The following is a 25,843-nucleotide window of genomic DNA, read 5'->3' on the forward strand; positions in this document are numbered from 1 at the left end:
GTGTGTATGTAAGGTGAGAAGGAAGGAAAACAAGACTAGGGACTAGTCATTCAGCCAACAGCTCATGTAACTCTTTGAGTCTCTACATCTCAAACTGTCTTTGCTGAAGGACCAGATAGTTAAATTTTCAGTTTATTATAGATTAGTATTTTTGTGGGTCTAACTGTGTGTGTATGCATATATTTAATGGAGATGTAATTCATATACCATAAAATTCACCAGTTTAAAGTGTGCGATTCATGGGTCTTATAGTCTAGTTACAAGATCATGCAACCGTTAATACTCTAATTCTACAGCATTTTTATCAGCTCCTCCAACCCCCGAAAAAAGAAATCCCGCACCCATTAGCAGTCACACTACAGTCCCCTTTCCTTCAGCTCCTGGCAGTAACTAATCTACTTTCTGAATTCAGAGATTTGCTTATTCTAAACATTTTATGTAAATAGAATCATATAAGGTGTATATCCTTTTATGTCTAGCTTCTTTCACTTAGCATAATATTTTCAAGGTTCATCTATGTCGTAGCTTGAATTAATACTTCATTCCTTTTTGTGGTAGAATAATATTCCGTTACATGGATATACCACACTTTGTTATCCATTCATTAGTTGATGGATAGTTGGGTTGTTTCTACCTTTTGGCTATTATGAATAATATTACTATGAATAGTCGCATAACAGTTTGTGTGTGAACCTAAGTTTTCAATTTTATTGGGTATATACACCTAGGAATGGAATTGCTGGGTCATATGGTAACTCTGTACTTAACTTTTTACAGAACTGCCAAACTGTTTTCCAAAGTTGCTATACCATTTTACATTCCCAACAGCAATATATAAAGGTTCTAAGTTTTTACATATTTACCAACACTTGTTATTTTCTGGGTTTGTTTTTTGTTTTATTATGGACATCCTAGTCGGTGTGAAGCGGTATCTCATTACGGTTTTGATTTGCATTGCCCTAACAGCTAGTGATCTTGAGCATCTTCTCACGTGCTTGTTAGTCATTTTTATATCTTCTTTGGAGAAATATCTATTCAAGTCCTTTGCGTTTTTGTTTTTGTTTTTTAATTGTTGAGTTGTAAAATACTTGGACCTTCAGCTTAGAAGAGTTTCACCAGTGAAACCGCCTGGTCCTGGGCTTTTCGTCCTGGGAAGTTTTTTGAGTGCTAATTTATTCTGTTTACTTGTTATGAGTTTTCTATTTCTTCTTCAGCCAGTGTTTGTTGTTTATGTCTTTTTAAGAGTTTGTCCATTTTATCTAGCTTATCTAATTTGTTGGCATGTAATTGTTCATAGCAGCCTTACAGTCCTTTTTCTTTCTGTAAGGTTTATAGTAACGCTCCCCCTTTCATTACTGAATTTAGTAGTTTGAGTCGTCTCTCTCTTTTTCTTCCCCACTCTGTCTAAATGTGTGTTAATTTTGTTGATATTTTTTCAAAGAACCAGTTTTGATTTAATTGATTCTCTATTGTTTTTTTCGATTCTCTGATAATGTATTTCAACTCTATTATTTTTCCTTCGGTTGCTCTGAGTTTAGTTTGCTGGATTGATATTTTGGGTATTACATTGTTGATTGAGAAAATTTGCTGGTTTTGTCTGCTTGGATGTCATAATAATATTAAATTGCTGTAAAGGCTTCTGAACACACATTCCCTATTTCTCTGCTTCTTTCATCAGGACCAGTGGTCCGCAGACCGTGCTTTGAGTATCACTGCTTTATAGAACTGCACACAGAGCAGTGAGAGCACAGACCGGTGCCTGCACCTGGCTGGAGAGCGGCAAGGCCAGCCTGTTACTGTGCTGAGTCATAGAGGATGGCTAGGAGTTAACCAGGAAGGAGGGAGGAGGACTTCCAGACGCAGAAGACAGCATGAGCAAAGACAGAGGGGTTTTCAAAGTCAGGGTGTGCGCGGGGAACAAGAATGAAGCAGCTTGGCAGCATGAAGCACATAAGACTGAAGAGATGGCTGGAGCGGGTCACAGAGAGCCTTGCATTCAGCACTAGGTGTCATGCAGAGTGCTAATTAAGAAGAAGGTAGACATGGTCCCTGCTCTCAGGAGCCTTATGGCCTCGTGGGAGGGGCAGGTAATACACAAGTAAACATGAAATTGCAGGTTGTGGTAGGTGCTGTGAAGAAGTGAACGGGCGCAGGGAAAGAGGGAATCCAGAGAGATGTGTGGCCCCGCTCATAGCAAACAGGATTCCTCAGGAAGGAAGACCGCTCCAAGGGTTGTGACATTCAGCTGAGGCCTAAAGGGCAGGTAGGAGACAGCCAGGCAGAGCCACAGTAAGTTTTCCAGAAGTGAAGGTCCAAGTAAAGACTCGAGGCAGGAAGATCTCTGTGTCTGAGGACTTGAAGGGGGTCATCTTGGCTGGATGGTGCTGAGCAACGGGGCAGGACGAGGGGCGATGGGACAAGTGGGCTGAGGCCAGGTCATGCAGGGCCTTGTAGGTCTGGGTGAAGTTTTACGTTTTGTAAATCTGTGGGAAGCTCTTACAGGGTTTTCAGCAGAACGGCGTGATTTAATTTACATTTTTAAAAGATCACTCTAGCTGCTCAGTGGAGAGTGGATCGAGGGGCCACAAGAGTGGAGGCGGGAACGTCAGGTGTTGTCGCCTTCTGGGTGAGAGAGGGCAGTGGCAGTGATGATGGACAGAAGCAGATGATGGACATACAATCTGTGGCAGGTTGGGTGTGGAGAGGGGAGTTACTCTGGCTTGAGTAACTGCTAGACAGAGGTATCATTTATTGAGAAGAGAAAAGCTTAGAGGTATGTGGGGAGAGGGGGCATTTAGAGGGAAAGAAGACAGTGAGGAACCAGCCGTACAGTTGAGATACCAGTGAGACAACCAATGGCGATGAGGAATTGGCATTGGATTTGCAGCCCTGGAGCCCAGTGGGAGCCCGGGCTGGGGAGTCAGCTGCACATAGGGCGTCTTTCAAGCCATAAGAATAGCTGTGATCAGGCTTCCCTGGTGGTGCAGCGGTTGAGAGTCCGCCTTCCGATGCAGGGGACACAGGTTCGTGCCCCGGTCCGGGAGATCCCACATGCCGCGGAGTGGCTGGGCCCGTGAGCCATGGCCGCTGAGCCTGCGCGTCCGGAGCCTGTGCTCCGCAACAGGAGAGGCCACGGCGGTGAGAGGCCCACGTACCGCAAAAAAAAAAAAAAAAAAAAGAATAGCTGTGATCTCCTGGGGGGAGAATGAGAAAAGACAGGCCCCAGGCCTGAGTCCTGAATGACTGATTTAGGAGCGGGGTTGATGAGGAAGGCAGCCAGGAAGGAAGGGGAAATGGTGATCCTTGAGTGTGCATTAAGGAGCCTGGACTACATCGTGTAAGCCAAGCTTCCCAAGCTTGCATAGTCAGTCATATTATTATTTAGGGGACTTACTGAAATTCGCATTGCCTGGCTCCATGCCCAGACCCACAGCTTCAGAAGCACTAGGGAGGGGCCTGGGAGTCTTGCATTTTAGCAAGTCCTTTCGGTGACCCTTAGGATCGAGTGCATTAAGGAATCACTGCATGATGGGGAGCCATTGAGGAGCATCAAGTCGGGGAGGATGGAACGGTCAGGTGTCTGTCTGTTTGCTTAGTGTGCCGATATATGGAAGATGTTTGGTTAGATGTAGGTGTTTACTAGAGAGCAGTGCTGATAAGACGACGTCCGGTTTCTAGCCAAGATGATGGTGAACGGTTAGCTGCTCCCTGAGACAGAAGACACGCTGATATTGAGGGGAAAGGTGACAGGTTCAGTTTGACAGTTGGGGTCATGTACCCAAGGGGTTGGCCTGGGCTGGGGTTGGGAGTCCTCCCCATTTAGGTCTCAGTGGAGACCACGCCTGTGGCTGGCGTCAATTAGGGATAGCGGGTACTACGAGAAGAGCAGAGGGCCAAGGTCATGTTCCCTGGGGAATATCAACGTTTAAGAGAAAGTCAGGGGGTTGGGAACCCACAGGGGAGACAGAGACGGAATGGGCCATGTGGGAAGAGGGCCTAAGATCAGAGCAGGGACACGACCTTGGGGATGACAGCTAGACAGCAGCTGGTGGTTGCAGGAGAACCCTTCCCATGCAGCAGAGGTGATGCCCTGCGGTACGACGGATTCAAGAGTGACCGGGGTGAGCATCTAGAGACCCTGAACGTGGCGAGTGTGGGCTTATCTGTAGAGAAGGTTTTGGCTGAGGAGGGGATGAAGAAAGTTTTAGTATCATTAAGAGAATTCTGTTGTTTTTTGTTTGCTTGTTTTGCTTTTTAAAGTAAAGGAGAAGAAGCCTTGAGTGTGTTTAAGGGCCAAGAAAGAACGCCAAGAGAAAGGACAGGCTCTCTGCTTAAGCAGTTCACGCCACGGTGGGCAGCTGGTGAGGGCTGGGGAGCTGCGGGCTTGGGGGTCAGCGCCCACCTGCTTGGGGCTGCTGTGTGTACGTTGTGTAGTAATAAATGCCAGTGGTCTTGTTTTTCTCCCTTTGAAGATTTTATAGGAATATCGTGGCGATGTGTGCACATATATAACGAGAAGCCACGAGTGCAAGCCTCACATGCCTTCTCCAGGGGTGGTAGTGGTCATGCATTATTTCTCTAGGGACCATTCTTGTGGCTCGCAGTTCAGGGGTACTCTCTGCAGTTATAGGATGGCATATAAACCCTTATAGCTCCTCAGTGGAAAGGGGCAATGTAAATTCAATGTATTATTAGTTAGTATTAATCTATTGATTTCCCCCAAGTAGAAATTAGTATGTATAAAATGCTGATACATTTTTGTACTTTGTAAAAAAACCAAGATGGAGGACAAGGAATCAGTATTCCTTTGTGGGCTGTTTTTTTTTTTTTCCATCCTGACCGATCAGCAATTCATAATGTCCATGTTATCGAGACCCTTAAGGACTTATCAATTTAGCGCTGATCAATAGAATTTTTTAATTAGTGCTTTTTCTTTAGAGTTTTATCTTCTCAGTTTTATGCTGAGGCTCCTTTTTCTCATTAAGAAATATGTACTTTTAATTTTTTCCTAGTTATAAAGTATTACATAGTCTATATAAATTTGGAAGATACAGGAGTATTAAAAAAAAAACACCCACAGTGTCTAAATTTCCTTTTTAGTGTGTGTTTATATATTAAGTATACGTAATTTTCCTCTTCTATTGCCTCAGATACCCAATGCCTTATTTTCACTAGTGCTGAGAATTCTGTTAGTAATGGGTCTTTGTAGTTTTACTTTGTATGTGTCATCTTGAGGAAATTCTAGTGAAGCCAAGAGAGCAAAATTAACAAGATGCCTCCTTTGCAATTAGAGGGAGAGGAAATACAGAGCACTCATTTGTAGAGGAAGAATTGGACAAAAATGCTGTGCTGGTCAGCAGCACTTTCTTTACTTGTCTGGTTCCAAAGAAATGGTAACCCGAGGACAGGACCAAGAAGCAATTCCTTATTGTTCTTACGAAGCTAATCTTGAGTCCCAAGGCTGGTGGTGGCCATTTTTTGGATTTTACTTCCTTTTGAAAGTTAAGGTCCTGTTGTTTTTAAAACCATAACTGTTTTCTTATTGCATGTGTTTACTTTTAGGAATTTCACGTTTCTGAAGATTTTAATAAAATGAACTTTATCAAGACCTACCCAGGTAATTATAAAACACACACACACAACTAGAATACCATGTCTTACGATCAAAATTAGGTTTTCACATTAACTTTTTAAAAGTGTTACCCCAGTTATGTGGGAGGCTATTAGCTCTTCAGAGTTATTTACCATCCTTTTCCTGCTCATTAACATTTGAAATTTTGTATAGTATTCCATTGGGTGCAGATTTAATTTAACCATTCCTCTGTTTTTGAAAATGTATACTGCTTCCATTTTTTGATAACACATACTAACATATATGATGGTGTGTATATGTGTGTATACATATCTGTGAGTGTGTATATTTCACATATGTGTATATACACGTGTGTGTGTGTGTGTGTGTCCTTGATGGTTACTCTTACTCTAATTCTGTAACTCTGATTACTTCTATTTAAGACAGATTACTAAAAGTAGAATAACTGGATCAAACTTTAAAACTTTTTTTAATACCCTGGATTTATTTTGCAAACTCTTTCAGCAATAGTGTAAATTTTTAATGAGTGGTGATTGAGAGTGCCCTGTTCATTAAGTCTATATTGATCTTTATAAATGTTTATTGCCAGTTTGATAGTCAAAAATTGTTCTCAGTTTTAAAATTATTTAGGCTTTATTTAATGTTGGCCATTTGTCATGTTTTATGAATATCTGGTCATGATTTTGCCCATATTTCCTGGAGTTGTAGTATTTTCAGATTTTTCTGATTAATTTATGAGAGCCCCTCTGTTTTTCTGAAGCAGCCTACACAGCTGAGAGCAAGGTCAGAAGTGTCTCTGTCTAGCCTCTGACTTCATTCATCAAACTGGGCATTTATTAAACACCAGCTGCATGCAAGATCCTGTTCCAGATAAAGTAGACAGGTCACTGCCCTGGTGTGGCTTGCAATTGACCTGGAAATACAAATATTCTAGAAGTTAGGTAATAGAACACCTTCCTCATTCTCAGCTATTGCTTTGGGATGCAGAACTTTACAAATGCTTCATCTTAAAAATAATAAAAAGTTAATTTCAGAAAATCTCAGTTGCCCTTTTTTACAATGCCAGTGTTTTCTAAAGAGTCAAAACACTAAAGGTATAGGACAATAAAAACAAACAAACTATTCTGTTGAGATAAGACTGCTGTTTTCCATATGGAATTCATTGAGAGTTGTATGTGTGTTTTTTTAATCAGTTCTCTAATATATTATTTGAATCCCTCTTGAGCCTTACTCTGTAATGATTTGTAGGTTTTGATGGTCTTCCCTGTAGGGAGGCAGAGGGCAGGGCCACAGAGAGCCTGCGATAGATCTTGGGTTGGGGCGGGCAGATGCTCTGCAGCCTGTTTGGAGTGCGGGCATCTCCGGGATAGGACTGCTGAGCCTGTGCGTCTGCAGGCGGACCAAGTGGAGAAGGGGAGCCTCAGTTCACACCCACGGAGACTGGACTCCAAAGGTCACATTTCTTCCTGAAGGGTGCAGACTTTCCCTTTCTGTCCCCACAGCTCATCAGACCGGGTGACCGCGATTATCTTCAGCCTGGCCACAGAGTGGGTGATCAGCACCGGCCACGACAAGTGTGTCAGCTGGATGTGCACCCGCAGCGGGAACATGCTCGGGAGGCACTTCTCCACTTCCTGGACTTCGTGTCTGCAGTATCCTTCCCTGCCAGCGCCTCCCGGTCTCAGTAGCTAAGTTTTGAATCTGCTTGGAAATTGCTGATTGAGATCCAAAGACTGAAGATTCCTACATATTTCACATAAAATCTAAGAATTTCTGTCTCTGCTTTTTTGCTATAAAGTCGGCTTATTAAAGATAATAACTAAATGAATTGCTCTTCTCTGCTGGGATGTGCTCTAGGTGTTTTAATACAAATCTTGGGCTTCCCTGGTGGCGCAGTGGTTGAGAGTCCGCCTGCCGATGCAGGGGACACGGGTTCGCGCCCGGTCCGGGAAGGTCCCACATACCGCGGAGTGGCTGGGCCCGTGAGCCATGGCCGCTGAGCCTGCGTGTCCGGAGCAACGGGAGAGGCCACAACAGTGAGAGGCCCACATACTGAAAAAACAAAACAAAACAAAACAAAACAAAATCTCGGAAAACCTAAGCTCATTAGCACAGACCCCTCCCTTCACTCCTTTGCTTTTCAAAGTGAAAGAAAAGACTTTCTGTTGTATAAAGAAGGAAAGAAAGGAACGACTCTTCTGTGATGGTTTCTTTGGCAGACCCCACAGGAGAACATAATGAAGGGTCTGTGACCCTGGATGTTCATAAATGGGCTACAGTGTGTTTGGAGAGGGTTCATAATACTTATAATACTTGCAAAGTTGCCTCAGGATATCCCAAATGTTACAGAATTGCCGCTCTCAACTTCTTCTACTACTCTATGGGATTTGTTTCACGTAGAGCTCGCTCTTGCTTAAGGCTGCCTGTGGTAGCTGTGTATCTTAGTGATGGCAAGTCAAGGCTGTCAACAACAGACAAATGCCCGCAGTAGTTTCTCTTTTGAGAGTTGGACATCTGGTGTAGAAAACTCTTTTTCTTCATTGAAAGCCTTTATAAAAAAATGTGTGCTACAAATGAATGCACAGCCTGAGATATTTAAAATAGTACCACATGCTTTAGAATCAAGCAAGGAAGACTACTCAGATGTATCAGGTGCTAATAAGTTTTCTGTTATGTGTTTGGCTTCGTATGGATTGATAGAAAATGGCACCGAATCACATAATCATGGCCCAGCCTGTGGTCATCTTTGATCATGTTTTGGCATTAAAATAGTAGTTATCTTATTGTGGGTAAACTACTGATTTGCCACAAATGTCTATGGCCATAAAGCGACCAAGAAAGTAATGAGTTGTTGCCAATAGTTAATATATTTTTAAATTTAAAGTTTACTGCTACCCCAAATGGCTGCCGTTTGGTTGATCAAAATTAAAACTCTTCACAGCAATTTAAACCATCCTCTTCACTTAACGCTAAATCATCTAGGCCCCCCATAAAGATGGGTTCATGTCCATATTTGCTGTCAGTTTTACACCATTTCCAGAGATATTTCATGAAAAGCAGTTTTCTTCCAGTTCTTTTCGGCTGTTTTCATTATTGAGCATTTTACTTTTTAACACTTAGTTATACTTTGCTTATAGTCACTTGTTTTTATGTCTGTCTTCTCCATCAGCTCTTAACTTTTTTGTTGCCAATTCCCAGGATGCTGGTTGGAATAGTAACAGCTACTCAGTGAATTCTTGTTGAATGAATGAATATTAATTTTCCTGATAATTCTAGCTTAAAACATTCTTTTTCTTCAATATTTACACGTTGTATGATTTTCAGCTGGGTATTTCTTTTCTCGTAGTTTTAGGTGTGTCACTTATTCTCTTTAGAAGGCACATTTTCTTCTTTATAACTTTGAGATGGATTGTGTTATACGTCCTTGACTGCGTCTCCACAGATATGACTTTGATACTCAGTATGCTTTTGTCGGCGACTGTTCTGGACAGATCAGCCTGCTGAAGCTTGAACAGAGCTCCTGTTCAGTCATTACCACCCTTAAAGGACATGAAGGTAGGCTGTATAATCACCGCCGTTTTTCACCTAATTTCGGGCATCCAGATTTAGGTCTCAGCTCTGTGGTTTCACGAATGATCACCTCCTTATGATCTGTCAGATTTCAATTCGATCGGCCAGATAGGGGAATTAAATCTCAAAGGTCTCAAAGAGTGAAAACTAAGTGAAGGCAGGGTGTTGGGTCGGGTTTCATGTTGTCCAAATCCCTTCTAGATTGCTTGTGTGGAAATACTTTCTATTTTGTTTACCTTTTAAATTAATGATTTTTGAAGACCTTTTCAAATGTCTTATAAATGGTGAGACCTTTGGAAGAATGTTGTTATTACTGTTTTAAGTTTGTCACTTTCTAGGACACCAAGCAAGATGTAGTAGCTGAGTACAACTAGAAGAAATGTATGAGCTGGTTCTGTCTCTACTTGGGAAACATCCCCGGGGGGAGGGACCGCGGGAAAAGAATGACTGGGTGGAATTTATTATTTCTGTAGGATGGGTGAGTTGGCCGGGCTTTTGTGGAAAGGCTTTAAAACTCAATCGGCTGTATTGAGTAACAAATTAGAAGCTCTGAGGCCATCTGGTTCACATCGAAGAATTGGGGTTTGTTGAAGGAATTTAATGATGGACCCTTATTTATGAAAATAGTGTTTTTAAGTGTAACAAGTTAAATGTCCTCCATAGCTAATCTATTTATTTAAAAACCGAGTCTATCAGATCAGGGACCTTGAAGGGGAAAAGGGAGAGAGAAGGACAGTAAGTTTGAATAGATTTAGGCAGGAAAGCACAGGCCCTGCAGAAAACCACTTTCTGTTTATGACTAATGGTCTCATGATCCCCATGCTGTTAAGTATTCTCTGGGTTTGCTAAGGGCAGAGTGTGTTCTTGATAACTACTTAGCAGTGTTCATGTAGAAGGACCTTGCTTGTCTGCTCTTAGGCCTCTAGCTGAAGTGCATGGGGCATAGGATCAAACAGGGTCAGGATTTCTGCAAAGTTGATCCCTGAAGCCAGTTTTGCACCAATACTTCTTTTTTCACTTTTGTTAAGCTTCTGTGAGAAACTAGTCTCTGTGGTTGGTTTTGAATGGTGGCTTTATCAGTTTTCTGTATACCCACCAAAAATATTATTAGCTTGTGTGACTGGTTCAATTTATCAAGTTATTAATAGTTTTTTTCTAGGCAAGCAGCAGTCAATGGAACAATGAAGAGACCTGTTGGAAAGCGAAATCTGTAGAAAGAAAGATTTTCCCAAGGATATCAAATTTAATAAGTTTAGCCAATATAGAGTGTGAAATGTAGGGTTTGGATTTTTTTACCTAAGTTCTCTGGCATAATTGTATGGGTACACCTGCATCTCTTTTTTTTCTCTGAGATACTTAATTCAGTTTTCTTAAATGTAGGCATCCTGTGGTAAGACACCTGCAAGGTCCCAGAGCCCTAGAATAATCTAGATTTTAATCTTATATAAGGTAACCACAGAAAACTTCAGTGCCTTTTCTCATTAGATATTGGTAGCTATTTTTTTTTTCTTCAGAAGCTTTTTCTGAACTAACCCTCATATACAGCTATTTTATAACTTTTTGGTATAGACGGGGAAAATCTTCTTTAAACACATTTGTGTTCAAAGCAGTTTGATATACAACTGAAAATCCTAATCTTGTAGCTTGGGACAGCGGATGTGCTGTGCCTTCTCTGTGACTCGTGATAAAGTGTTGAACGCCCTTTTGTACGATGAAAATACATTTTTACTTGAAGATTCAGCTGGTCCTCGTTCGGTCTTCTGCCTCAGATGTGTATGTCCTGATGTAGAATTACATTTAGCCTCCCTCTCTCACGCCTAGGTAGTGTCGCCTGCCTCTGGTGGGACCCTATTCAACGGTTACTCTTCTCAGGAGCCTCTGACAACAGCGTCATCATGTGGGACATCGGAGGAAGGAAAGGCCGCACACTCTTGCTGCAGGGCCACCAGTGCGTGACTGTTCGTGAGGGTGGGGAAAGAATCTGAGTTGGGGCAGGTCGGGGGAGGCGTTAGTATTCTGAGACTACTTTCTCCAAACCCCGTCTCTTAGCAGACAGTGAGCCCTGTTTGATAGGGCTCTCTCAGTCTACTTCTAACTGCTTTTCCGTGAGGCCCGAGTGTCTGGTGTTCTGTAGCAAAAACAGAGGCCAGGGTTTTCTTCTTCCTTAGTCCATTGGTAGTAAGTACCGTGCCATTGGTAGTTTGATAGGGAATTGCATTGAATCAGTAGATTGCTTTGGATAGTACAGTCATTTTCACAATGTTGATTCTTCCAATCCAAGGACATGGTATATTTCTCCATCTGTTTATGTCATCTTTGATGTCTTTCATCAGTGTTTTATAGTTTTCTGAGTACAAGTCTTTCGCCTCCTTAGGCAGGTTTATTCCTGGGTATTTTATTCATTTTGTTGCAATGGTAAATTGGAATGTTTCCTTAATTTCTCTTTCTGATTTTTCGTTGTTGGTGTATAGGAATGCAAGAGATTCCTGTGCATTAATTTGTATCCTGCAACCCTACCAAATTCACTGATTAGTTCTAGTAGTTTTCTGGTGGCATCTTTAGGATTCTCTATGTATAGTATCATGTCATCTGCAAACAGGGACAGTTTACTTCTTCTTTTCCAATTTGTATTTCTTTATGTCTTTTTCTTCTCTGATTGCTGTGGCTAGGACTTCAAAACTATGTTGAGTAAGAGTGGTGAGAGTGGACACCTTTGTCTTGTTCCTGATCTTAGTGGAAATGCTTTTCAGTTTTTCACCATTGAGAATGATGCTTGCTGTGGGTTTATCATATATGGCCTTGATTATGTTGAGGTAGGTACCCTCTCTGCCCACTTTCTGGAGAGTTTTATCATAAATGGTGTTGAATTTTGTCAGAAGCTTTTTCTGCATCTATTGAGATGATCATATGGTTTTTCTTCTTCAATTTGTTCATATGGTGTAGCATATTGATTGATTTCTGTATATTGAAGAATCCTTGCATCCCTTGGATAAATCCCACTTGATCATGGTGTATGATCCTTTTAATGTGCTGTTGGATTCTGTTTGCTAGTATTTTGTTGAGGATTTTTGCATCTGTGTTCATCAGTGATATTGGTCTATAATTTTTTTGTGTGTGATATCTTTTTCTGGTTTTGGTATCAGGGTGATGGTGGCTTCGTAGAATTAAATTTGGGAGTGTTTCTCCCTGTGTAGTTTTTTGGAAGAGTTTGAGAAGGATCGGTATTAGCTCTTCTCTAAATGTTTGATAGAATTCGCCTGTGAAGCCATCTGGTCCTGGACTTTTGTTTGTTGGAAGATTTTTTAATTGCAGTTTCAATTTCATTACTTGTGATAGGTCTGTTTATATTTTCTAATTCTTCCTGGTTCAGTCTTGGAAAATTGTACCTTTCCAAGAATTTGTCCATTTCTTCGTGGTTGTCATTTTATTGGCATATAGTTGTTTATAGTAGTCTCTTATAATCCTTTTGCATCTCTGCAGTGTCAGTTGTGATTTCTCCTTTTCATTTCTAATTTTATTGCTTTTGTCCTCTCCCTTTTTTTCTTGATGAGTCTGGCTAAGGATTTATCAGTTTTGCTTATCTTCTCAAAGAACCAGCTTTTAGTTTTATTGATCTTTGCTATTGCTTTCTTCCTTTCTATTTCATTTATTTCTGCTCTGATCTTTATAATTTCTTTCCTTCTACTGACTTCGAGTTTTCTTTGTTCTTCTTTGTCTAGTTGTTTTAAGTGTAGGGTTAGATTGTTATTTGAGATTTTTCTTGTTTCTTGAGGTGAGATTGTATTGCTATAAACAAGATGGCAGTGTGGGAAAACGTGGAGTTAGCGTCTCCCCACAAATAGGGCGCCTGCCGGCTGCTGGTGGGGGACTCTGACCTGCAGTTCTTAATGACTGATTAGTAGTGTTTATTTCATAGAAACTATTTTTCTGTATAATAAGTTATAGAATGCCAATTAAAGTTTATACTGGGATCCAGATCATCAATGATAAAATGTCAGTTGCTGATTCCAACGAGGGGAGAGATTTGAGCCTGCATGATGATGTCTGTGTTTTCCACATTGAGACACGTGACTGTTGTGTGTGCTGTTTGCAGTGACAGGGTGCAGTCGCTGTGTTACCTTCAGCTCACGAGGCAGCTGGTCTCCTGTTCCTCAGACGGCGGAATTGCAGTGTGGAACATGGATGTTAGCAGAGAGGAGGTAAGAGAGGGCAAAGCAGGGCTGACCAGGAGAGCTCCCACAGCCTGCCTCTTGGTTTCTACCCGGTGACCGGAGATGCCAGCCAAGGTGCAGACAGTCCCAGCTCTTACTGGTTATCAGCTGACGGGGTCCCTGCATGTCACTTTGCACTGCATTCACTACTCATTGGAGAGTTTCCACAGGGACAGGTGATATACACAGCAGGGCATTTAGGCTGATTTTCACAGAGAAGGGCAAGGAGAGGACCCGGGAGACAGTCACAGGGGAGTGACTGTGGGGAAGCACTCCGAGGTTGCACACATGCCCTGGGGTCCCCGAGACGCGCACCAGGGGCATAGCTCCTCTGGGAAAATATATCTCTGTTCTCTGCTTTTATTTTCCACTGACTTCTGTCCCACTGAGTCCATGTAACATAGTGTTCTTTTCAGGAGACCTGAGTTCTAAGTGCCTTAATTTCCCTGAGTCTCCATTCCTTCTTCCGTAAAGTGAAATAGTTGAATGAGATGACTTCTGAGGTCTCTTCCAATTCTTTAGACAGACACTCTATCTAAGCAATCTCTCTGTCTTTTTTTCTATTTTAAAGAATGCTGCAGTGAACATTTTTGACCTTGTGATTGTGTGATTGTTCAATTATTTATTTCAGACAAATTTCTGAAAATAGACCCTTTGGGTCAAGGATATGTGCATTCTGAATGCTTTTATAAATGTTGTCAGATGATTTCCAGGCAGGATTTCCATTCTCATCTCTGCCAGCACAGGTATTTATCTGTCTTTTCCAAGTGGCGTTTAAAACCTGTGACGTAGATAGCGGAGTTGATTCCAGAGAAGATTTTAGTGTGAGGGGTGTTAAAGACTTATGGTTTAATTTCAGAAACATTTATTGAGCATCTAAAGGGTGGCCCTAAAGTCTGGAAACTTAGGTGCATATGCATCATAAATGATACTGCATTGCAGTACATACTGTATCGCATGATGTCACATGATGTGTTCCAGGTGCCGTCCTTTACGCAGCATGTAGGTCAGTATGCTGCACACCTCTGTGGTGGACGCCAGGCATGAATGCAGCATTCCCACCCACCCCTGCATGTATCTGCTTTGTGTTGCCTCTAATTACTTGTGAGTCTGATTCTCACTGAATAAACTCACATCTTTAGTATACCCTAGGGACGTAATCAAAGGGGTTCAGTCTATTTAAAGAAATAGCGGGCTTCCCTGGTGGCACAGTGGTTAAGAATCTGACCTGCCAATGCAGGGGACACGGGTTTGAGCCCTGCTCTGGGAAGATCCCACATGCTGTGGAGCAACTAAGCCCATGTGCCACAACTACTGAGCCCACGCGCCGCATCTACTGAAGCCCGCGTGCTCTAGAACCCGTGCTCCACAACAAGAGAAGCCACTGCAATGAGAAGCCCGCGCACCACAACGAAGAGTAGACCCCGCTCGCCGCAACTAGAGAAAGCCTGCACACAACAACGAATGCCCAACACAGCCAAAAATAATAAATAAAATAAATTTATAAAACAAAATAAAAGAAATAGCAGTATTACTCACTTCCAGACTTTATGATTACCATGCTTTATACACAAAGATTCATACCTGCAAGAAGCTTGTAATCTAGTGAAGGAAACAGACTACCGTATAAATGATAAAATGCGGTCCGTCATCTGGAGAAGTACCGATCGCTACTTTTTTTAGTGACCTCATATAGAGGAAATCTTGATTGCATGTCTGCTGGTTAATTTCCCTTTTAGAATTTTCTAAAGATCTTTTTGTAAGGCTTAGAGTAACTTGTTATTAAACATATGTAACATTGGCTCGATATTCCAGAGTGTGTAATACTTTCTTTGCAAAGATTTATTTGAGCCGCGTTTTATATTTATCATCTGCTAGTTATGTGCGACAGTGGCAGCTAGTATACTGTTCCATTTCCTAGACTCGGCCTGTTGTTTTTCAGTCTTATTCTGTGTTTCCTGGATCATGAGGGAGGAGACCACTGGGGCCTGATGCTACTAGTGGCTCTTATAAGAGTTTAACCGCTTGGATTTCGATCCACTATTCTCATCCTTGGTAAGTTCTTTCAGATGTAGCAAGTAGAAGCAGAGTTCTTACCTTCAAGGTTATGTGAGTGTGGAGTTTATTTGTGCCTCTAGGGAAGAAAAGACAGTCCTGTCATTCCTGTGGGGGTCACTCTTTTCCTTGTAGTCACTTATGGAAGAGTACCCCAAATCACGAGCACACAGCTGGTAATACGTTTTGCTCTATGAGCTTTTCTGTCTCAATGGTTGGCAGTATTGGTGGGAAAGAAAATTATGTCAAAAAGATGCAGCACTTTTAGTAGATTTTTTGGGTTTTTTTTGTTGTTGTTGTTTTGTTTTGTTTCTACCAGCTGAGTAAATATTAGTGCAAAAGTAAGCCACCTCCGATCTCTTAGATTCTGAACTTGAGTTAGGGTTTTGGACAATTTGTAGGACTTCTTTAGGCACAGGCCTAGAGGATTAATCCCAGATTCCCTAGCCCCACAGTGTTTGCTGGAATTTCTTTCTGAGTCACCTGGAAACACTGACTGTGGAGTGTCCGCAGCCTACAGTGGCTGTCGGCCACCACACTGGCTGGTTGGAAGCAGATCTGCCTCCCTTCCAGATTGTAATCAAAGGGACTCCTTTCTGGAAGTAGGCATGAAACACAAATGAGCAAGTAACAAGAGTTAGAATGAATCCTCTTGAAATGAGAACTTTATTTGGAGCTAGTAGACCACAGAATGGATACTATCTTATACATCAGTGCAAAGTAGGCGAGCGCACCCATTAGCAGCAGCAGTGCATTGGGGTTGTTCTTGTTACATCATCTTTGTCCAGATTAGGCAGATGGAGCAACATGGAGAAAAGAGAGTGAAACAGAAAACTTGATTAATGTTCTCTTCGGCTCTTCTCAGCATAAAAGAAAACTTTGTCTCCTTAGAGAATAAGCATTTAATAGGATGGTTCATGATAGCTTACACCATAACACAATTCTATTAAAAGAAACAAAGTTATGGATATTTCTTATATCAAAATATGTTCCAATATTTCCAATAAAAAAGAAACAAAGTTATGGATATTTCTTATATCAAAATATGTTCCAATATATCCAATAAGTCTGTTTATTTCTGAGTTCATTTTTTCATTTGTTATCTCAAATTATTTAAAGCATATTTTTTCTTCCCTCATGCCCCTCTGCCCTCCAGCTCAGCAAAGTAATATTCTTTCCTAACCCTTAGGCAGAAGCATGGTTCCTGAGTGCAGGAACTCAGTCCCCATAGGTTGTCATACTCCGGAAACATGTTTGGAGACCCTGACATGTTGAAGTGAAGAGGACCATGTCCAGAGGCTGTGTGGAGCACAGTGGACGAGTGCAGGGCTGTGGGCTGGACTCTTGGGTCTACTGGGAGCTCTACCCACTAACCAACCATGGACAGTCACTTCAATCTCTGAGCCACAGTTTCTTTGCCTGTAAAATGGGGAGAACGTTGCTCTGTATCTCCTAGGGTTGTACTGAAAATTAAGCAAAGTAAGGCATATAAAACCCTTGGCACACACTGCTGGACTTATAAGACCCTTTGTATATACCAGGCATTATGCAAAACGCTTCGCCAACGTTGCCTCATTTAATCCTCACAGCCTTATGCGGTTTATACTCATACTTGAATATCACTGCCGTGAATACGTTTTTTGCCGTGGGACGTTTTTTTCATCTTGTCCCACATGACTGTTCCTCACGTGGGTGGTATTGCAGGAGGTTACACTGGCGTGTGTCACAACATAAGACTAGACAGTGGCCCCTGCTTTCCTTCCCCCTGCGATTTAATGTCCCCACGTTGTTGGCAGCAGGGCCCATCGTGTCATTTGTAATCACCGTTTCTCCTTCAGGAACATTGTTCACAGGCAGTGTTTTCCAAACCACCTTCTCTCTTCCCTGGTCACAGAAAACAAGTAATTCTACATCAAGTAGTATTCTTCCTCACAGAGGTGCGCATCTCTTTATCACCCTTTCTGTCCTCCCTTCTCATTTCCAACATTAGCGCAGTTATTTAAAGAAACCTCTCCTCTGTCTCAGCCCACTTCATTCTGTTTGTGAGTGCCTTACCCCCCAACCCCCGAAAGAAAGACCTTCGTAATGGCTGTCCTATATAGAAATATTTCTAGTGCCATATCTAAAATAAGGAATAGGAAAGCCAAAAGTTTTGATGAAATAGGAAACAAAAAAAGAAGTTGGGAAACTCATTCTTTAAACCACCAAAAGTCCCCTTTCGAATCTCTGTAAAGCTGACCATCTCACTGAATATTTTATAAGGATCAGTGTAGGTCATTTCCTGTGGTTCTCCCATGGTCTTCTCTTAACAGATACATTTTTCTTGAGTGTTAACTTTCCAGATCAAGAACAGATTATTTCTTACTTCATGACCTTTGGTTTAATTTTATGGAAGTAGTATTTTCTATTTTACTGCACGTATATGACGATACATGATTGAGGTTAAATAGGCTTTTAGCAGTTCATCTTGTAATCAAATACAACTTGTAATGTTTTGTTTAGAGAAATATTTTCTAAGTTTCTCAGTGAAGTAATTTTGAGGCCTAATTGCCCTGTTTCAACAAAAATTCATTGAGCGCCTACCCTGTGACAGGCTGAACGTATTTAAAGATGAAAAGACCAGTGAATAATTCATAGGTTAGTCGAAGGGCTGGGGGGAGGAAATGTGCATAAAGAATTGCGGTGCAGGGCTTCCCTGGTGGCGCAGTAGTTGAGAGTCCGCCTGCCGATGCAGGGGACGCTGGTTCGTGCCCCAGTCCGGGAAGATCCCACATGCCGTGGAGCGGCTGGGCCCGTGAGCCATGGCTGCTGAGCCTGCGCATCCGGAGCCTGTGCTCCGTGACGGGAGAGGCCACAGCAGTGAGAGGCCCGCGTACCGCAAAAAAGAAAAAAAAAAGAATTGCAGTGCAGAGAGATCACTGCTCGAATGGGGGTCTGCAGGCTGGCTGTGTGGGCACCACTCCCGGGAACTGGGAATGGGGGCGGGGCAGCTCACCTGTCTGACACGATGTCCCGCCCCAAAGATCTCCTGCTGGTCACCTTGTGACTCCACAAGCCTTCTCAAGTGGTAGTTCGTCAGGTTCTGCAAGAAAGGTTTTTTGCTCAACTGGATATAGTTATCAAACAACTTTAAAAACTTGGGCATAAAAAAGAAGTTTATGAAGACAACTCTTAAGAGTTCATAATGCAAAATGAACTACTCCCTCCTATCGGTAGATTAAAAATGAACAATCCTGAAAACATGGCAAAAATGATAAAGATGATTCAAAACACAAACATAATACTGAATATGTTTATTACATATTAATAATGAATATGTTTATTACATATAATTAATAATGAATACTGAATACTTCAATATATAATATATTGAAGAGTTTGAAAAAAGGATAACCCCACCAAGGTCTGGAACTGTTGTGTTAATTTCTGACAACTCAGGGTAAACAGGCAGATGCTCACATGTTGTGTTTCACTTTCTCCTCCCCCAGGCTCCTCAGTGGTTAGAAGTGATTCTTGTCAGAAATGTGAGCAGCCCTTTTTCTGGAATATAAAGCAGATGTGGGACACGAAGACACTGGGGTGAGACAGGTGAGTAGCCAACATCGAGTCATCACTGGGTTAATTATGTGTTTTGTTATTTATATGATTAATCTGTCATTTTGTTTGGATTCGCACTTTTCCCTGTAAATGCTGTTGATTCCTACCCTTGTGGTGTCACCATCATTGTGTGACTGACCATGAGCAGGGCCTTTCCCGAGTAATAGTGAGACCGTTAGCAGACTATGCACTGCTTGTCCTGCACTGGAAAAGCCGGGACCGCACAGAAAACCCTGGGAGCCCATTTGTCAATAGATGAAAGAGTTTTGAGTTTAGGACTATCACTTTTAAAGTCAGTGTTTGTACTACATCAGAATGAACTGGGGCGTCTAAGCCTAATGCTTGCACAAACAGACAACAAGTAACAGATTAGCCTCACTGGAGTACTCTGACACCAAGAACTTTAGATTATTCATAAATTGTTCCATGTAAGTGTACCTGGAGCATTTCTATTAAGCATGTTTCAAGTATGTACTGTTTTTATCTTTTTAATTTGTTGAAGATACATGTCCCAAATAGCCTACAGATTTCAAGGAAGCGGTTACCACTGGATAGTCCCGTAACACTAAAGTTCTACAAAAAAAATAGTTCTACAGTAGCCTTGAAGGTAGCCACTCATTCAGATTGAATATGAATTTGCAGGTTAAGTAAAAAAGAATGCCAATTTTATTCTTTTATTACTGGTTGCACCTCTCTAAGGGATTGACGGAAAGTTGTGTGTGTTAATAAACTTTCTTTGACTTTACTTATGAAGCTACTCTACAGCAAGGTCAGGTATGAGACTGGCAGGCAGTGCAGGAATTGTTTTAGCATTCATAACATTCTAATGCTTGGAAGTAGCACCCACATTGCAGCCTTGGCCTAGTTTTCGCGACGCATGTCTGGTGGTAACTGATGTGTGAAGTAGTCTCTACTTCAAAGGAAACATGAAGAATTAATTTTAATCTTATGAGTTAACAACTAGTGGTAGAGAGAGGAAAGGTGTGGATCACAAGGCTTTTAGTGGTTTAAAAAAAATATGTTAAAATTAGTAATAATAACTGGGCTATTTTGGAATGTTCTTGGTGCTTATTTCCAGAATCACAGTTTGAAAGATTAAAAGAAATAGTACAACATGATTATGGTTATCTGTTTCTTAATGAGGGCAAATTACATGTAAAACTTTATATCAAAACTTTTCTTTGTAATAGGAATAAATTTTTCCCTCCTGAAGTCCCTAGCCATTTGGGTTTCTGAATGAGCTTGAACTTGGTCTTGGCAATGTTGTTTATGGTCGCCTAGGCAGATAATATGAATGAATAAAAACTAGTATTTAACCAATAACAAAGCAAAGATATTTGGAAATCCTCAACGGGTGTTGATATTGTCTGCCTTTGGCTTGTTTATTGATACATTGAATTGGGGGTGATTATAATTCGAGGCACATTGTCCCAATTCCATTTCCCCTACTCTGAAGTGAGGCCACGGGCATTAAAGCAAAAGGTAAACTCCTCTTCTTCCTCCTTCTGGTCCCGGAAGCATCACTGCAGGAAGTGTGGGCAGGCTGTCTGTGGGAAGTGCAGCAGCAAGCGCTCCAGCTACCCTGTCATGGGCTTTGAGTTCCAGGTCCGCGTCTGCGATTCCTGCTATGACTCCATCAAGGACGAGGAGTGAGTGTTTGCTTATCTTTATCTTTTTGTGTGTCCATCTGCAGTGGGAGAGCCCGAGAAATGATACAGATACATGGTTGACCCTTGAACAACGCGAGGGTCAGAGGTGCAGCCCTCCGCGTCGTGGGTAACTTGGGTATAAAAAGAGTTGGCCCTTCCTATCCACGGTTCTGCGGACCACGTAGTGCTGTGGTATTTACCGTTGAAAAAACTCTGGGTATAAGCGGACCCACGCCGTTGGAAGCGTGTTGTTCAGGATCACCTGTGTTCCTGCCCACACATTTATCCCTTTCATAAACAGTTTCTAAAGAGAGGATTCTGCTCTAGCTTTATGACTTAAGACAAGTTTCTCCCAAACACTGTGAGAAATGATGCTGCTAGGACCAGTCTGGCCCGGAGCCCCTCACCACTTGGGATGCTGTGAGGGTGCAGGCCGTGTGCACACTGATGGGTGGCTGAACTGGCACCCTACAGAAGCACCCTGGCTTCCACCTGTGCGCACACACGCATGGAAATTTTATTTGTGGGAAAACTCCGGAGACCCCTGTTCTCTATTCCACAACAATCCGACCTAGCAATCTGTTCTTAAATAACTATTTGTGTGTAAGACAAATCTGTCTGTCCTCCATTCTCTCCTGACTCAGATCCATTTGGACAGAACCAGCATTTTATTTTGCTCCTTTCTTTTATTTTTATTAATTTTTGGCCGCATTGGGTCGTCGTTGCTGCGTGCGAGCTTTCGCTAGTTGCGGCTAGCGGGGTCTACTGATCGTTGCGGTGGGCAGGCTTCTCATTGCGGTGGCTTCTCTTGTTGCGGAACACGGGCTTTAGGTGCGCGGGCTTCAGTAGTTGCAGCACGCAGCTCAGTAGTTGTGACGCACGGGCTTAGTTGCTCCGCGGCATGTGGGATCTTCCCGGACCAGGGCTCGAACCCATGTCCCCTGCATCGGCAGGCGGATTCTTAACCACTGTGCCACCGGGGAGCTGGTGAATATCTTTGAAAGTAGCAGACGGACACACCTTGGGGAAGTCCAAGTAGGAAAGCTAGTGCGGCACCACTGGTGCCGGTCAGGGAGCTGGAGATGGGGCCTGGGCTGCTGCTGGCTTTGGAGCAGAGTGAGGGTCAGTGTGCTCAGGAGCGCTGCTTCTCACACCAGGGTTCCGGGGGAGCCTGCAGCCTGGGATCTCATGCAGTGTAGTCTTGTCCTTATGTCTAGGAAGGTACCAGCCTTTCCGCTAAAAAAAGAAAAAAAAATTTAGTTATTTTGGGAGTTTTAGAAAATCTTTTATAAAATAGTCTTGCAACTTATCATGCTTTCGATCATCCTTTAATTATAGTTTTCAAAACTGCCAGCCACGTTTTTTAGGAGCGAATTTTGACGCTGTTATCGTATTTCCTCTCTGTTGCTAAGAAAATTCATCCCTTGGCTCTAGAAACAGTGGGGTGAGTTTAAATGGTCTCTTTTCTCTCTGTTAGTCGGACTTCTCTAGCAACCTTTCACGAAGGAAAACATAACATCTCCCACATGTCCATGGATGTTGCTAGGGGCCTGATGGTGACCTGTGGGACCGATCGCGTGGTGAAGGTAACCTGCCAATTAGCACCTCAGTGTAGATTGCTCCACCGTCATGCTATGAATGTGCATACGGCATTCTGATTGGCAAGCTCGCCTTGCCTTTTGATGAACAACCTATAGCCACGTGGAAACCTGGAAACGAACTGCATGTTTGTGAGTTTCCACGCCCTTGGTGGTGTCTCCCTCGGCCACGTCGTTCTCTCCAGGTGAGCCAGTGAGGGCCTGGCACACCTCTGTCACTGTCTGCACTGAGCCAGCCCCAGGGTCCTCCCTCCCAGTGCCTGGCCTTAGCTGACCCCTTTCTCTGATCACGCCTTCCCTGGCTATTGATCCTTTCATCCTGGGCAGAAGGCTTCCCACGTATAAGAAATAACCACACGCTTTTTTATTAAATCCTTGGGTGGCTAACGCAGAAACTGAAAGTAAGTGTTTTATCCTTAGTACCACTCTTGAGTTGTAAAACTATGACATAGTTTATGTCATAATAAAAAAAAAAAGGGGCTTTTCCCCAGTGGGCTTTTTATTAAAAATAAAAGTAAATTTATAGTAAAACATCATTATGATGTAATTTACAGGTGTCGAGAGAGATACTGCTTATAAGCTGTTTTCATATTTTAGCCGACCACGTTGTTTCGTCGCTGTGTAAATCTCGAGAAGGTTTTGTAGGGAGAGAAGAGAATGAGTTATGTTGGCCCCTTTGAGAGTGTAACAGCTGTCTGTTCTGAGCGCCAACAGCGCCTCCTGGGGGGCCACGTGACTGGTGCTGCGTCTCCAGGCCTCCCCCTTCTCTTGCAGATTTGGGACATGACGCCCGTGGTGGGCTGCAGCCTGGCGACTGGGTTTTCTCCACATTGATCCAGGAGCCGGGCGGGGTCTGCACCTTCCCAGCAGCAGCCTTCACCAAACAGGATGCTTCCCTGTAGCTCCACAGTCACTGTCACGTGGATGGACAGCAGCCACTAAAAACCAAATCAACGTTTTTAAAAAGAAAAAAAAATGTAAAGGTGTGTTTTGGGGCCTTTGTGGAACTACCCGTGGGATGTAGCGGGTCCCCAAGGAATGGAGTTACTCCAGCGAGACGTCCTCGGGCATGGTGAGCTGACGTGTGCTGAGGTAGTAATTTAGCACGCGAGAGTTTCGGAGGAAAAATACTGAACGGAAGAGTTAAAGCCTAGAACTTTCTTCAAGCAGTTCCAACTACAAACACACTTCCCCCCAGACCTGCTGGGCCCGCAGGGGCTCCCATGCTTCTCTGCAGGCGGAGCAGGGGTCAGGGGAGGAGGGCTTGTTCTCTCCCTTGGGGGCTGCAGTGGGACTTAGGAGCCCAGAGCTTCTCCTCATCTGCTGGCAGTCTGTGAATATTCTCTACGCCTCGTCACTGAGAAACCTCTTAACAATATCTGTCCTCTCCAGGTAGTGCCATGTCTGCTCTTAGTGTGTGGCCCACTTCAGTTGTTTCTCGTCCCAGTCAGCATGCCGTGGGCGAACTCTCAGATTGTCACTAAGTGAGCTGTACAGTTTTTATACTAACCAAGGCAGGCAGTCCGCACTCTTCCCTTTCCCCCAGATGTGCTCTGAGGACGAGATGTTTCTATGGTGCTGTTAACACGGGACTCACACAAGCCGCCTGACTTTTTCTGATTGCAGTCAGTGATGACTAATGGAAAACCCAGCTACCAGCATGACTGTGATGGGATATGATCAGCCCATTCCATGGAACAGCCCAGTCCTCCTAAAAGACACAATCTATTTGTAGTTCCAAGATGAGCCCCTGTGATACTGTGGCAATTTAACAGACACCTCAGAAAAGGACTCCAAAGCTTTTTAAACTAGGTTGACTTTTAGTTATAACTTATTTCATAGAAGGAAATCAGTAATCCAGAGCAGTAACTGTTAACCAGGTCCTGCACAGTAATTCCTAACTTGTAAATTACTTTCATAACAATTAGCAAAATCTGTTGTATCAAATGGCATTTTAAAAGTTTTTGGTGACTTCGTACCAGGATGGGGCAGAGGTAGGGAATGGGGAGCCTGTCTTTTAATATTCAAATATCTATTTGTTTTTAACAGCAAAACATGTATCTGTTACTTTAGGGCTATGGAAGTGAGTGGAGAGAAGTCGGCTTTTTTTAAGGACAGATTTTAAAATAGATAGCAAAAGTATTTTTGTTAGTCTTACTAATGGATATTGAAAAAAACTACTGCATCGCTTTTGGGGGATCATATCAAGACAACATCGTTGTGTATGATATAACTAAGGGACTAAATATTTTAAAATAACAGCTGTTAATTAAAATGGTTTTTTTAACATCTTTATTGGAGTATAATTGCTTTACAATGGTGTGTTAGTTTCTGCTTTGTAACAAAGTGAATCAGCTGTACGCATAACATGTATCCCCTCCCTCTTGAGCCTCCCTCCCACCCTCCTTATCCCACCCCTATAGGTGGTCACAAAGCACCGAGCTGATCTCCCTGTGCTATGAGGCTGCTTCCCACTAGCTATCTGTTTTACATTTGATAGTGTATATATGTCAGTGCGACTCTCTCACTTTGTCCCAGCTTACCCTTCCCCCTCCCCGTGTCCTCAAGTCCATTCTCTACATCTGCATCTTTATTCCTGTCCTGCCCCTAGGTTCATCAGAACCTTTTTTTTTTTTTTTTTTTAGATTCCTTCATATATATGTGTTAGCATACGGTATTTGTGTTTCTCTTTCTGACTTCACTCTGTATGAGTTTTTTTTAATACTAGATTAAGACAGGCAGTTAAACTAAGATGTCTTAATGGCCAAGTGGCACAAATAAGGAGAGGGGGTCAGGCACATCATGTTCTAGAATGATCTGCAGTAGAAGTCGACTTTGTTGCTCCTTGTAATTTTTGTGTTATATCACTTGAAAAGATGTTTTCTTTAAAACTTTTTACTAGGCCCTTTGCCTAATGTCTGTTACTAACATAATCCAGAAGAAAGTTTGAGTGATGGTAACTTGAATGGCAGTGTTGAATGTTAGCTTGGTTTAGTCAATGGTTCAGCTCATTCAAAGGTGCCATCCTGGGGATTTTATGAAGTCCTGCAAGGAAAATAGAATATGATCGATCCCTTGCCATGTCGAAGGGTGCCGAACTGCGGTTTTGCTTTCCTTTAACCTCTGTAAAATGTGATTTTATGATGCCTGTGGTAGACTGAGCAGAGTTTCGCAGCTGCTGAGAATATGCCTTAGCTTTGAGACTTCTTTTATTTTAAAAAATCCTTAATGAAAAACTCAGTGTTTCATAGAGAATATAAGGCTGATACAGCACTTCCGAAGGGGTTAACCTAAGTCAAGGAGGAAAGGTCTGTGTGAGGAAGAATTGGAGCAGGGTATCCAGAAAAGGAAAGGAGAATGTTTCAATGTACTTTTTCTCCACCAGAGCTTATTACCAGTTTTTTTTTTTTGAAACGCACATGGCAGGCTTGTCTCTATCACATACTAGGTAGCAAGTGGGGTAATATTTTTTATAAAGGTGGGTGACAATTATTTTCACGATTTTAGTGACTGGGCACATAGAGTACAGCTAGACTTCTAGTTATTGCCTTATTTTGACTGCGTTACTCT

General features: G+C 42.5%; 1 protein-coding gene across 1 annotated transcript in view; it reads left to right on the forward strand.

Moving 5' to 3' along the window:
* Positions 1–24,564, forward strand: part of WDFY1 (WD repeat and FYVE domain containing 1) — a 47,621-nt gene extending 23,057 nt beyond the window's left edge. Inside the window, 12 exon segments of the mRNA XM_032636748.1 lie at positions 5,563–5,617; positions 5,728–5,736; positions 7,104–7,245; positions 9,036–9,148; positions 10,985–11,111; positions 13,257–13,362; positions 18,918–18,933; positions 18,936–19,008; positions 19,484–19,493; positions 20,545–20,675; positions 22,153–22,261; positions 23,048–24,564. Of these exon segments, the coding sequence (XP_032492639.1) occupies positions 5,563–5,617; positions 5,728–5,736; positions 7,104–7,245; positions 9,036–9,148; positions 10,985–11,111; positions 13,257–13,362; positions 18,918–18,933; positions 18,936–19,008; positions 19,484–19,493; positions 20,545–20,675; positions 22,153–22,261; positions 23,048–23,107 (951 nt within the window). The 3' untranslated portion in view covers positions 23,108–24,564.
* The last annotated feature ends 1,279 nt before the right edge of the window (positions 24,565–25,843 follow it).

Source organism: Phocoena sinus, chromosome 7 (assembly GCF_008692025.1).
Source record: "Phocoena sinus isolate mPhoSin1 chromosome 7, mPhoSin1.pri, whole genome shotgun sequence".
In the NCBI taxonomy this organism is placed as follows: domain Eukaryota; kingdom Metazoa; phylum Chordata; class Mammalia; order Artiodactyla; family Phocoenidae; genus Phocoena; species Phocoena sinus.